The sequence below is a fragment of the Pseudonaja textilis genome, chromosome Z (assembly GCF_049901715.1).
Source record: "Pseudonaja textilis isolate UNSWEBS1 chromosome Z, rPseTex1.2, whole genome shotgun sequence".
NCBI lineage: Eukaryota > Metazoa > Chordata > Lepidosauria > Squamata > Elapidae > Pseudonaja > Pseudonaja textilis.
Genome location: NC_142008.1, coordinates 94412130 through 94426903, shown reverse-complemented (window position 1 = coordinate 94426903; position 14774 = coordinate 94412130). Strand labels below are relative to the sequence as shown.

The following is a 14774-nucleotide window of genomic DNA, read 5'->3' as shown; positions in this document are numbered from 1 at the left end:
AAGTCATCCTGGTGTAAGAGAGAGCAAAGGACCATTCTGATGTAGCAAAAGATTCCTAGGAGATTCACAGTATGTAGACCAACATTGCTGTTTGCAATTATTTAACCATCAGAAGAATTTGGATCCCATCCATTCAAAATTACATTCACTGGGAGGAAATAAGCCAGGGATGCCTAGCTGTGCATTTAGCTTAAGTTTTAAACTAGCTCAATCAGATGTATAACTTCTGTATAAAACAACAATAATGACAGAAGCTTATCCAGGGAAAAAGTGGCAAGAGTCGGGTCCCCACAACAGTCTTCTCTGAATTTCCTTCCATTGTTTCTCAGATTACTCAAGAGCCAGAACTGACCATTCTCCATCAGATGCCATGGATACTTCCTCAGTCCAGCTGCACAAGCTACATTAGAGAAAGTAAGAAATCAGGACTACAAATTTGCTAGAGCACTGAGATTGGTGGAAGGAAGAGATCCTAAAAGAAAAAGCTGATTATCTTGGAACATATCTATGTGTTACTATTCAAATTGAATTTAATGTATTAAAATGCCACAATTTTTAAACATTAAGCTCTATAACAAGTGTGCACAGCTTCTCCTTTGCTGAAAATCAAACTTGGCCTTTGAACATATGGAAGTGCAATGTTAAAACTAATTTTGATTTCATTTCACTTGTATTTAATTAAAACTAAATATAGTTAATATGTTTTTGCAGTGAAGTATTTAGAAAGTTTTCCTTTCTCTCGTGAACATTGGAATCTGAAAATACTGATAGCTTGTGAGACTGTGTGTGATGCTATAAGTTCAGGTTGTGCACCTTTGCTCTAATGGTTCTGTAATTCCTTCTTTCATATTAGATATTGCTGTTTGTTTATATGTATAAATAAATCAATGCATATTGATTGTATTCTTAATTTCTGGAAGATTTAATAGAGCTAATGATGATACAAAATGCCCAGATGCATCAAGTGATAATGAACAATTTGGCTATGTCAGCAGCAGCATGTTTTGAACACAACCCAAGCCAGGTAGGTAGATCATTGATCTAGGATGAATTTTACATACGACAGAAGAGTTGATACAGAAAAAACAGGGTGGGAAGGCATTTCTGTGCCAACTGTCTTGCCTTCTACTGGCTTCAACTGATGGGCAGGAGAGCAGAAAAACATGTGCCTTGGTCATAAATATCAGAAGCCATCATGGAATAGATTGGCATTTTTCAGTGACAACATTATAGGTTCCATCCTTAAATCTAAGTCTGTTGTGAGAATGAATGTGCCTAGTTTTGTTACAAAGAGATATATCTGATGCATAATAATTTTGTTGTTCTGAAATTAATTGGCTATCTAGCACAGGGGTGTCAAACTCAAGGCCCATGGGCCAGATTCAGCCCATGGAGTGATTAGATTAGGGCCACCTGAAAACAGTGAAGAACTGAAGTGCCTCTGACAGTGAAAATGGAGCTTGGGAGGGCCGTGTGCAGAGGCCCTTTTTGCCGGCAGAGGGCTGCAGGAAACCATCACAGCCAAACCTGAGCCCAGGGGGCCACATCCCCCCCCCAGCTCCATTTTCACTGGCAGAGTGTTAGCAAAACAAACTACTAGCAAAGGTGGATCCCCCAGCCCCACCTGGGCCACCACAAGTGCCCTTGACATGAGTGATATCAAGCTGTCCATACCCACCATTGCCAAGCCCACCTGAATACACACCCCGACCTCCACAAGGTAAAACACAGCTGTGATGTAGCTTTCAATGAAATTGAATATGACACTCCTGGCCTAGCATGTGAAATGTAGCTACTAATGAATATAAGCAAGAACAGATATATTTGAAGCAATGACATATCATCTGAAATATATTTAAAGTCCATAAAATACTGAATGACACAGCATGTATAACTGGATGTGAGAATGACTTTGAGGAACAGTAAGAAGAGTTGCAGCCAAGACAAAGTCAGATAAAACAAATCTGACTCCAATGCAGAAATAGAATTTGAAAAACTATTTCAGGTATGACCATCCACAATTCTCTTAAGATAAAGAAAGAGGGAAGAGAAATACATTTTGATTGCAAGATTCTGTTACTGTAACTTATAATAAAATTAATTTTAGTACTCATGACTTCAAGATCTAACTTCAACAGCTGACTGCTTCCAAGCCCTGACTTGACATCCATGTCTTTCTACGCATGAGAAATAAAGGAATGTGATGCACCAAGTCAGTTCTTAGAAGTTTTCAACTTTTTCTGATCTGGATCCAAAATTTATCTGGGGCTAACTTCATGATCCATAATTATGATTATTATGCATAATAAATTATTATTTTCACAACTCACCTTTTCAATGTCTCTTTTACCTACTGCAGACGTTCTGCCTAAAACAGTCACAACAGCAATATTAATAGACTTGAACATAAACAGATTTCTAAGTCAAGGCCATTATGAGTTATAGGAAGGAGAGAGGTACAATACTGAGAATTGGAAAGGGCTGGAGAAGGTGGCCAGAGAAAGACAGTCAGAAGTAATAGTTTGCTAGCCTATCAAAGTAGAAGTAGGTTTTTACTATTCCTTAAAGGTTGAATCATCTCACTTCAGTATATTGCTCACCTCATGCTGTTGCAACAGGAAATACCAATTTATTAAAAGGACTATTTGAAGGCAGCCACAGGTAAAACCATTTGGGGTTTATGATCCTTGAGATAAGGAACACTGCCTTAAGTGTCCTAATCTTTCTTTCTAGCAGATATCCCTTACCCCCTGGCAGACAGAGCAGGAAGATGAGATTGAGATGGTATTCCACCACCATTATGCACCATATCCAAGCACCCTTCCATTCAGAACATGGAAACCTCCATCTCAGTCTTCAGATTTGACACAGCAGCAGCCTATCATTCACCATGTGGGCCCAGATCAGTCAATGAGGAGACACGATGATGGGTGAGCAAAACTGTGCAGATGGGAAAAAGAATATAACCAATCAAATGAAATGTTTCATTTCAGTACTCTATTATATATTGCCATAATTCATCCAAATGTTGCATATAAAACATGTAAGGATAAGGCAAGTGGTAAAATGGTAATATTCATCACAAAAAGTGCAAGTTAAGATGTACCTGGACTTGGGACCTTCTTTAGATTATGATAAGCCAAGTGAAGCATACTTGCATTGTTTAGGGATTCGAACCACCAACTGCTGACCTTTCTGATCGACAAACTCAGCGTCTTAGCCACTGTGTCCCATTATATTTAGAAAGAACTAAAAATCCAGCAATATTAGGAGCCTTTATTTGGCTCCTAGTATTTTATTAGACATTTCAAAGACAAGATTGGATGAAATTTCTGCTAATTTAATAAAAGGGAAGAAACTGGCTTTCAACAAAAAAGTTGAGGACCTTGAAATTAGTATTTTCTAAAATAAGCAGAACTATCAGTGTAAGATAGTTCCCATGGGTATTGAGAATTAGCCACAAATATTTCCCACCATCTTGCCTGCTGTACTATTAATATCCCATTTTAATTTATATTTATCTAGTCAAGCAGTACCCCCACCCCCACCACCAAGTGCCACTGGAACAGTCACAGCCGATGTACTACCAGCTTCAGGTAAGGTTGGAGTGGATGGACCACAAATTCATTTCATTATTCCCATCATATCTTTCTGATACAGGCAGAGTTATAGAGTCTTTTTGCCCTGGTAATTTCAGCACTGGCTTAATGTCACTTTGGCCATTTAATACAAAGTCTCAATCTTAGCAGCTTGAAGATGTAACTACACTGATCTAGATGAATGTAAACTAGAAAAGTCAAATCAAGCCTAATCAGAGGAAACTGTAATATTTCAGTTTGTATCACAAATTGGCGACTGTTTTAGGCAGTAAACAACTTTACAGTCACAAGGCTGTAACTATTTTTTTACAATAACCATTATTTTTTAAAGTATTAGCAATTTAAAAGTATTAGCAATTTCACCAGCAATTTCTATACATTTCCTGTAAAATCTTGCAAGATTGCCACTGAAAGCACAGAGATTTTATGATAGTTAGTAATCTTGCATGATTTGCCATTATTCAACAAAGTTTTTATTATCATGTTTGATTGCGGGAGATCAGAGTGGCATGTAGGACTGTTGTAAATTCTCTCAGGTTCTTGATGTTGCATTGCCAACATTGACTAAATAATACTTGAATTTATTTAAAATATATTTTTATAGATGTGAAAGAACTATGTTCTTACTAGGAAAAGGAGATGGGGGATAAGAGGAAAGCAAAGAGAAGCATGAGGCCAGTGGCAGTGTAAGCACCTTTCCTTTGCTAGAAATCCTGTCACGATAATCTGTTCAATTTTCTCCTTCCAGAATACTATGACTACACTGAGCAATGGAAGTGAAATTAAAGTTTCATCCGTTCTTCATTTCCAAAAAGATGCAGGTTCCTAGTTGCCAGAGGCCTAAAAAGCTCTTCTGAATTTCACTCTAGCCAACCGGGAGTATGACAGGACAAACTTTGACTGATACTGGTTTCCTTAGGATCAAAGCCTAAGATCAAAGGCAATATGTTTATATTTGTGCACATTTTTCAAAGTTTGAAATAAATTGTACATTATATTATACAAGTTATACATAATGCCTCTATGGACAAGTGCTGCTTCCATTTTCTACAAAGCAGCTACACTTTAATATTTTGTCTAGGTTTGCCAGGCCCTCTTCCAAGAAGTATATATCTTTTTATTATCATTACAAATTCTTGAGCACCAGAAGATTAAGTGTATAGTAATACTTCTTCACTTTTTCGGCTTTGGGCTGGCACCTGTTAACGTCATCTCAGTTTGTTTGTTTGTTTGTTTGTTTGTTTAAGCTGAGCATCAGAGCAGCCTGTGTCCTTCTTCAATAGATATTCCTCAATTCTTCTTCACTTCAAGATATTCAAGTGGTATCAACAGCATTTTTAGCCATATTAATTCAAGTTTTATTTCTCCTAATTCAGAATTTTTCATTAATAGGTTCTGCATATAAACTGGGTAGATATCACAAATTTTGTTCCAGAATTCTCCAGGAACACTATTCATCACATCTATTTTAATAAATCTGTTGTTTATCCTGATTTGTTTATCCTGTTTGCCTGTTGTTTATCCTGACTCATACAGAATATTGAGAAAGCTCAACTGGACTCATTTTACCTTTCACAAATCTTTCCCCTTCTCTCTTAATTTTGAAGAAAGGGCTAATATGTGACCCTAGCTCCACAATGGACTTCTCTATTAATATTTGCCCCAAGTGGACTGCAGACCACAAGCAACGTATATGGGAGCATTCACAGGAAGGGAAAATTGGGCTAAGAAATGTGCATAGATCTTGCTTCTCAAGGGTGACTATTTTTTCTTCCAAATAAAAATAGCTGGTGCTTTTAAAATAATTTTTTACACTTGTGTATTGCTTTTATTAGCATACTTCCTGAGCTTGTTTTATTTACTTGATTGACATAGTGCTTTTTTGAGACCCTTGTGCCTTCTTTGCAAATAGTTTTTTGATTTATTCTATTAAATATTTCCTTGGTTAATTCTATTACTGAATTAAGATTTTATAATGTAATTATTTAATCATTATTTAATTATAAAAATGAAGGAAAATAATTATGAAATCATAATACAGTCATTGCATCTTTTCAAGCTTAATAGTTCCCTCTTTCCTCATGGTTTTTTTCTTTTCTTTCATTTGAAGGAGGCTGCCTTATATGAATTTTTCCAAAATGAATGTCCTCCAGTTATGCATCATCTTGTATTTCCTAATATATATTCATTTCATGTATTCATAACTATGTTTATCCTTATACCTATTTCTTGTAAGCGATTGACAAATCAAATCAAATAAAAAATAAAATAAAATAAAAAATAAAATAAATCTTAGCCATGATTGACAAATCAAATCAAATAAAAATAAAATAAAATAAAAAATAAAATAAATCTTAGCCATCATCCATATGCTATTTGAGGTGAACAGCCCACTTTGAATATTTTGAATAATTCTGAGATACTAATCAATAATCTAGAAGGTCCTTCATCGTGCTCAAATTTCACCTAAAGCTCAAGAATCCAAATCCCTCTCCAAGCCATCGCTTCACCATGAATATGCAGTTACAGGCTCGTAGAACTAATTGGTAGAGCTCAGCCAGGCAATAAAATGAAATAATTCTACAGCTTTTGCTGAAAAGCTACTACTGCCTGAGGCCCTGAAGTATAGACATAATATTTTTGCTTAGCACTGTGCCCAAACTTCTGAGTTGATTAGATCACTGCTTGCCTGACATAGCATTCTAGGCCCTGGTGTTTCCTCTTGAGGTAGCCACGTTTATCTCACAACTAAAAAAATGACAAAGCAGCCTGAAACAGTCTAATCATACAAAAAGGCTAAAGGCTAAATGGGAGCCCCAATCTTGATAGCTTTATTTCTGTATAGAGAGTATTTTTACTAGATCTCTGAAGACTGGAACAAACTCATCATTATTTCAATCTGCAGAAAAGAAGATAAGAATCCTCCAATTTCTTCTGCCTCTATTAAGTGTAATTAGCAAGGTTATGTCAGGCACTTCCATGGAAAACCCATAAACTGGTTGGTGCAACACAACATCCTGGAAGAAAAAGAAGCCAGTTTCAGGGAGGAGCAATTACAGCTCAGTCAATGTCTTAGTTTTCATCTTCTACAGAAAAATATGTTGTTCATCCATGCATGATTCTCCATTGTCTTCACTGATTCAAAGGCAGCTTCTGGCTCCCTATACTTCATGGAGAAAAAGAATGCTGCTTCTATTGACTGGTACCCTTTGAAAACTATATAATACTTTATGAGTTTGCTCTGAGGCTTCAAGTCACCTCTCATTAATAAACCACATTCACAAAATGTGAGAAAAGTTTGCATTCTGATGCTCTCCCCCTTTTCTATTTTTTATATTAATTTGTTGGTTAAATCCTGAGTTTCCTTCCCCCTCCCAGGTTACTGACTGGCTAAATAACTGACATCTTTCCATCCTTCTATATGTAAATGTTGTAGCAGTCCTTTCTTAAATACCAGTGAGCCTGAGATAAACTCTTGGAGGTCTTGCTTCTTATTCCAGCAAGGAGCAACAGGTTATCTATTACAATAAAACCAGTGGTGGGATGCTGCCAGTTTAACAACCAGATCAGTGAGTGCACGCACACCTAAGACGCTTGCACGCAGCACTGAAAATGGAGCATTTAGAATAGGCTTGTCCAACCCGCGGCCCAGGGGCCGCATGTGGCCCAGGTCGCCTCATAATGCGGCCCAGTGCCCACCCCAACCTTCATGCCAGAGCCAGCAAGGAGGAGGAGGTGAGGCAGGCGCAAGGCGGGGCGAGGCGAGTGCCAGGCCAAGCAGCAAGAGAAAAGGCGGGTGCCGTCAGAGTGCCACCTCCTGCTGTTGCCGCCGCCGGCACCGCCGCCGCTTCTCGCCCCCGCCGCTGCCGCTTGCCCCCACCGCTGCCGCCCCACCGCTGCCACTTCTTCCCCGCCGCTTCTGCCCCCACCGCTTCTTCCCCCGCCACTGCCACCGCTTCTGCCCCCGCCGCCACTTCCTCCCCCGCCACCACTGCTGCTTCTGCCCCTGCCGCTGCTTCTGCCCCCGCCGCTTCTTCCCCCGCTGCTGCCACCACTTCTGCCTCCTCCGCCGCTTCTGCCCCTGCTGCCGCTTCTGCCCCTGCCGCTGCTTCTGCCCCTGCCGCTGCTTCTGCCCTGCCACCGCTGCTTCTGCCCCGCCGCTGCTTCTGCCCCACCGCATCTTCCCCGCCGCTGCCGCCGCTTCTGACCACCGTCGCTTCCTCCCCGCCACCACTGCTGCTTCTGCCCGCCGCCACCGCCCCACAGCTGCTTTTTCCCCCGCCACTGCTGCTTCAGCCACTGCCCTGCTTCTGCCCCCGCCTGCTGCCCCGCAGTGGGGGCAGAAGCAGTGGCGGGGTGGGGAAGAAGCAACAGCGGCAGCGATGGGGGCAGAAGCGGCGGCAGGGGCGGGGAAGAAGCGGTGGCGGTGGCGATGTGGGGAAGAAGCGGCGGCGGCAGCGGGGGAAGAAGTGGCGGGGTGGTGGCGGCAGAAGTGCAGCGGTGGCAGGGAAGAAGCGGCGGTGGGGGAAGAAGCGGTGGGGGTAGAAGCAGCAGCAGGAGTGGGGGCACAAGTGGCAGCGGCGATGGGGGAAGAAGCGGAGGGGGCAGAAGCGGCGGCAGGGGCAGCGGTGACGGGGGCAGAAGCAGTAGCAGCAGTGGGGGCAGAAGCGGCAGCGGTGGCGGGGAAGGCTTCTGCCCCCGCCGCTGCTGCTGCTGCTTCTGCCTTCCAGTCCTGCCTCATCCAGCCAGGCCATTTGCAGGAGGAGAGGTAGGCATGAGGCGGGCAAGCTTTTTCCCCCCCACTCCCCCCACAAAATTTGGCCAGAATATAAACTGTGATAAAAAAACTGTGATAAAAAAACGTGATAAAAATAAATAATTTTTAATAAATAATAAATAATAAAAACATCTCACTAATTTCATTTCCAAATAAATTTAATATGTTAACTATGTTTTCTATGGTTTTGGGGGATGATCAGGTATCGTTACTGTTATTTTATTTTATGTGCGGCCCAAACCAAATTTTCATCTTCTAATGTGGCCCAGGGAAGGTGAAAGTTTGGACACCCCTGATTTAGAAGCTCAGCTGCTTATCTTCCAAGTCAGCAATGGTAGGTAGAACAGCGGGTGGGGGAATAAGCTGTGCTGCGTGATTGACATGAGCTATAAAGCAAGAAATAAAGGACAGGATAGAGCGGTGTGTGTGGGCGGGGACAAGTGATTGTTGGAACTACCAGTTTGCGTGAACCAGTCTGAACCGGCAGAATCCCACCACTGAATAAAATTAAAGTAGTCATGTTTTGTAATGGACTTTTCCTCATTCTAGGAAAATGTTGTTAGCATTAATCAAAATAAAGTCTTTAAATATTGGGTTATATTTTTCCAAGCCTTAGTGACTTAAAAAATCAGCAATAGTAGATCACCTAGAGCCCATAAATCTTAAAACACAGTTCAGCCCTTTGCTAATTGCAGTGGCAATAACTATATACCAGCTGCCATACCTTTAAAAAACCCTTTTATTAGCTATTTTTATATGATGCGCAGGCTTGTTCTTTAAGCTGAACATGACTACTTTACTCTAATTTTTTAGAGCTTTATTGCAAGTGCTTCCTGCATATTAAATTCCTGACTGACCTAATTCCTGGGGTGACCTATATGCTTTGGTGGTTAGAATATTGGTTTAAATGACTTTAAATGGATACTTAGCCCACCTTAAGCTTACAGTTAATCGTATATCTCCATGGAAGTTAGGCTTTCTCATGTCTTTAAAATATTATTAGTTATCAGCCTAGTAGTGACTTTATTTGGTTCTGAGAAAAATCTAGTCTGCTCAGCAACCAAGAGCCCTCAGAATTAAAATTCAGCAAACTTTGAAAATGTGAATATGTACCTGAGACACTCCTGACTCTGATGACTACACAGAAAAGTTCATGGAGTTTTCTTGGCAGCATTTTCAGACATGTCTTGCCAATGACTTCTTCCTAAGCTGAGAAAAGACTGACTCAAAGTCACTATACTGGCTTCATATTTCTAATATAGTAGTGGAACTTAAGATTCTTCCAGTTTTTTCTTCAATGTCTTTACTCACACATCAAACTGGCTTAGCCCAATTCTAGCAAAATCCTGTTCTCATTAAGAGTGGGTTTTTTCAGGAGGTTATTCTCTATTACTAAATACTTAATAAACATTATTTGCCAGTTCCACAGAATAGCTTTCATTCTATCCCAGTGTTTCACACTCACAGACACATTCAGATTTGTGACTTTCTTATGTCCTTCTTTTTAATTGAAACGTTTACAAAGAAGATAAAAACTAAGACAACATAATAAGGAGTAAAAGCAGCAAAGGAAGTAAGAAGAAATAAAAAAATGAAAGTACAGAAAGAAAGAATAAAGAAATAGAAGTTTCCAATTTCCTTTGCACCAAATATAAATACAATTACAAGATTATGTTTTATTCTATGATTATAAAAGAAAGCTCACTTTTTTGTTATCCAATTGTTGATGATGGGGAGAAGGAGGAGGAGGAAAAATAATACTTTTCTTAGCCTCATTAGCCAGCTTTTATGAGGTGTAAACTCTTCTCCTGTTAACTAATTGAATACTATACATTTCCACACCACTTATTTATTGCAATTGCTGTCTCTATCAAATGTTTGTTCAGAAATTTGAATAGATTAAATGCCTTCTTATGCCAGGATTTGTTTATAATGTTCAGTTACTTATAATGTCATTACTGTTTTTTTCTACCTTGCTTTGGTAATTTAAGTAAAATTAGATAAATGAATAAACAAATAAATAAATTTCCACCAATGGGGATTTTGCTTAGAACTCTAAGTGTTTAAACATTTTTGGGGAAAATCTGTGGAATTTGCCTTTTTTGAATGACACTTCTGCACAACAAGCAGAAATGCAATCAATATTTTCAGCATAGAAATGAAATATTGAGCACCTGTTTCTTTTACATTATTCTCTGCCATAGCAGTTGTAAATCTCTTCAAGAAGAAAAGCCATTTGTGGGCATTTTCTCTTAAATCCTCGGTGCTGTTAAGAATCTACCAAAAAACTGAATTGTCTACTGTTTACTTAAAATATTTTGTAGGGATTGTTTTAACACAAAAACTAACCTGGTTTTGAGAAGTTAGCTCACCCGAGAGCTCCCAGCAGGATCTCTCTCTAGCTGCTTTGGCAATTAATTTTAGACAAGTCAATTGCAGAATCTTCAGCTACAACTGTGAAGAGTTGCACTGAAAACTAGCTAAAAACCTAGAAATCTATATTTTCTCTCACTCACGGATGACATATAAACACAGCTGATTGAACAGTCTCTTTCAAAGGCACAATGTTTTTTGAAAAAAGGGAAGACCGTTTTTGCAAAATGGGACATCTAAAGATTTTCATTATCATCTGTCTGTTTGATTCTTCATTTGAAGTGGGATTGCCTCCTTCCTATTCCATACCAGCTAGTTTGCAAGAGCCTCCTACAATCTCTCCTTCACAACTATCACCCACTGGACCTCCTCACTGAGAAGTGCAATCACTGCAAACCAGTGCTTCCAACCTCTAATATTTATGAGTGGTCCAGAAGGAAACCATGGTTGATGGTTTTGACAACCACTGGAAGTTCTAGTAAAACCATGAAAGATACACTTCCCCATAGATGACAGTGGTCATTCATCAGAGCAGTTAATTCTGGTTTAGTCTCAAGCCAAGATCTTGTCTGAAAAATATATATAGCTAACCTGCTTCCCCTAGGATGTTCTGTTTCTGAACTCCAACCACAGTCTCAATAGCTTCCCCCCAAAGAGAAAGGTTGGACATAAGATAATACAGACAGGGAGGTGCATCCCTTTCCTAAGGTTGGGTGAACCATAGTTTCTTGCAAGTAGCTGATATCATTTCCCCAAATAGGACTGACCACCTTCCAGATCAACTTGTAATCACTGCTCCAGACCTCCCAGAAGGGACAGAATAAAGCCCACAGGTATAGTCAATATTTCATCAGAGTTCATAGCCTACAAATTATCTGAGATAAATTGATAGACATCACTCAAGTCTCCACAATGCTTGAGTGATGTCTATTAACTTATCTTGGATAATTTATCTTGGATAACTCTGCTCATAAAGTCAAGATTTTTACCAAAGTGAATAATTTTAATTATACAATGCTGTGATAGCTGATCATAGTAACTGGGTATTCTAAAAGAGAACTGACCCACCTGAAATAAAGTTTTTAAATGTCCACTGAAACAATAAGAATGGATAAGTAATTATATTTTACTTCCCTTATCATTACAAAGACTTAAGGTTGAATAAGTACCCATGCTGAGTCAGACTCTCATTCAGTCTTCCCCTACTAGTGCTCTTTGTGACTTTTCAGCCATTTGAGTTTTGGAGATCTGTAAGTAGGTCTCACTCAGTAGATAAACCAAGGAGCTGTCCAGAATTGGCCAACAGAGAAGAGCACCTGGGACAATTATGACAAATGTCCAAGTTGCTGCTTGTTGCCAGTGACTAACCAAATACTCAATAAAACTGCTGGGAAAACACACTTAAGTATCTGTTGAAAAAGTTCAGACTAGTGATCTGAGATGGACTGTTTTAATTGTTACCCTGCTCCCAATTTTCTTGGGCTTTCTTCTCTATTCACTGAGAAAATAATATTTATTTTCTTTTTCTTAACTATTTTTTTCTTACCGAGAAAAAAAATGGTAGCTATCATAAAAAAGAAAGACAGACCTCCATGTTTCTCAGTTGCTGCTGCTTTTTTGCCAATATTCAGATCACTGTAGGAAAAGATAATGACAATGATTAACATCAAGTTGAACATTACCAGAACTATATAAAGGAAGTGCTTTCAAGAATGAATAACACTTTGTGAAAAAAGAGTATTTCTTATACAATCATTTGAATGCTACCCTTTTCTGGATTTTAGGCACTCATAGCACTTTCACTCATTAAAAACATAAATCACGAATCAACTAATTTTTAAGAATCAGTGTCTCATTATATCCCCATCCCTTTTATTATCTAACTTAGGTTCTTTTCACCAAAGACGCTGTGGAAAGGTAGTGTTTACTGCTTTTCTAAATATTAACTGAGAAGGTCATCTTGGCCTTGGAGACAAGGTGTTCAAGAATGAAGCATTTGCCACTAAAAGTCCATTCTTCATACTTCTTCTCTTCAACTTTTTCTAATATTCCCTTCCAGCTAACTTACAGAGGGCAAGTAGATGCTATGTGGAGCATTAGGTCTGAAAAATAAGAAGTTCACAACAAAAAGGCACAAAAAAGAATGGCTGATCAAAAGGTCCCCTAGCCACAGCCTCCATCATTGCTCTAGAAGAAGCCAGAAGACACAGAGACAGAGACACAGAGAATCCACACCCCAACTGTAAATAACGTTAAATACAAAGAAAGGAGCCTGTTGGGCCACAGAAGGAAGTATATACTAGTAGTATCTCCACTTTGTTCTTCATATGCAATTCCACATACAGGACCTCATATTCAGCAACCTGCAGAACAACATAGTTGATCGCTGTCAAAGTTGCCACCTCTCCTCGCTAACCCGGTATTGAGGCTGGTGTCCCCTGTAAGCCTGGCCAGATCTCAGACAGAGGAGTTCCGATACTCTTGTCTGAGCAGGTCTGAGAGATAGATACCAGGTCCACTTTCTCTTCTGTCACTAAATCATGGAGGAACCATATCTTCTTTAAAAGATTTGTCATTCCCCCAAAACAGAAATAATAACAAATCTGAATCCAAGGCTTCCAGCCATCTAGATCCAGGAAACAATGCTGAGATTGAGTCACCATCAACCCAAGCAGTGGCAGAAGCAGGCATCCCTTAGCATCAATCCTATTCCCACATATAGCAACAGACACACCTCTTCCAACATACCATCTCCAGTCTCTCCAACAGCAGGGATTACCCAACCATTTCTTCTTAGCTTTTCACCCTTTCTTCTTCTATCAGTGTCAGAAATATACAGTGTGAAACAGAAAGCAACAAAAAAAATATATATTCTTTTTCAATTAAGATTCAATTAATCTTAACACTCATTTTGGAATAAGGAGGGGTCAGGTTTTGTTCCACTTTTCATTTCTTCTGAAGCAAATATATATGTCACTTGGATTTATCTTTAGGCTAATGTTATGCTAATGTTAGTAATGAGCTAATGTATGCTAATGTTAGTAATGTTAGAAAATAGCAAAGTAGCTTGTCATACATAAAGGAAACTGAATAAGGATGACAAATGTTTGATAACCATATTTTTAATCATTTCTCTAATTAATATGCTAGCAAGGATATGCTGCACATAATATGAACTGTTGTCATAAACTAAGTATTGTGAATTTTACATTTGATTCAATATTCTTTTATATACACATCTAAAACTATTGCAGATTTTAATTGCTTCCTAATTACTATTAACTGCTGCCACCTAGTTACTGGCTGAACTTGTTCAGGCAGTCCTTGACTTACTAATACAATCAGGAATGGAGGTTCAATTGCTAAATGACCTGGTTACTTAGTGACCCACAATCTTGAAATCCCTGTTGCCATCATTAAATAAATTTTATCAGAAATGCCTCTATGCACAGCACCCCTGGGCAGGGAATCAGAATCAGAATAAAGTTGGAATGGACTTTGGAGCAGGAGGTCCTATATCATTTCAGGTGGCTGTCCAGTCTCTTCTCAAAAACCCCCAGAGGTGAAGCACCCACAACTTCTGAAGGCAAGCTGTTCCACTAGTTCATTGTCCTCAATGTTAGGAAGTTTCTCCTTAATTTCAGGTTGCTTCTCTCCTTGATTAGTTTCCATCCATTGTTTCTTGCCTTGCCTTCTGGTGCTTTCATAAATAAGTTGGTCCCCTCCTCTTTGTGGCAACCTCTCTAATACTGGAATACTGCTATCATGTTCCCGATAGTCCTTCTTTTCTCTAGACTAGCCAAACCCAAATCCTCGAACCATTTTTCATATGTTTTAGTGTCCAGGCCTTTAATAATCTGAATTGCTTTTCTTTGCACTGTTTCCAAAGTCTCAACATCTTGTAATAAAGTAACCAAAACTGGATGCAATATTGAAGGTGTTGTCTTATGAAGGTTTTATAAAGTGGTAGTAATACTTCACGTGATTTTGATTCTGTGCCTCTGTTTATACAACCAAGGATTGTA

At 39.2% G+C, this 14774-nt stretch overlaps 1 protein-coding gene across 3 annotated transcripts in view; it reads left to right on the top strand.

The window, feature by feature from the left end:
- The window catches only part of PRR29 (proline rich 29), a 614550-nt gene extending 608677 nt beyond the window's left edge, over window positions 1–5873 (top strand). Inside the window, exons 2-6 of one of the 3 annotated variants that reach the window (XM_026720517.2) lie at window positions 330–414; window positions 921–1024; window positions 2734–2930; window positions 3526–3596; window positions 4348–5873. In XM_026720517.2, the coding sequence (XP_026576302.1) occupies window positions 330–414; window positions 921–1024; window positions 2734–2930; window positions 3526–3596; window positions 4348–4379 (489 nt within the window). In that variant the 3' untranslated portion in view covers window positions 4380–5873. The remainder of the gene's footprint in view (window positions 1–329; window positions 415–920; window positions 1025–2733; window positions 2931–3525; window positions 3597–4347) is intronic. The other 2 variants (XM_026720518.2, XM_087918467.1) reach the window with 2 other exon arrangements.
- The last annotated feature ends 8901 nt before the right edge of the window (window positions 5874–14774 follow it).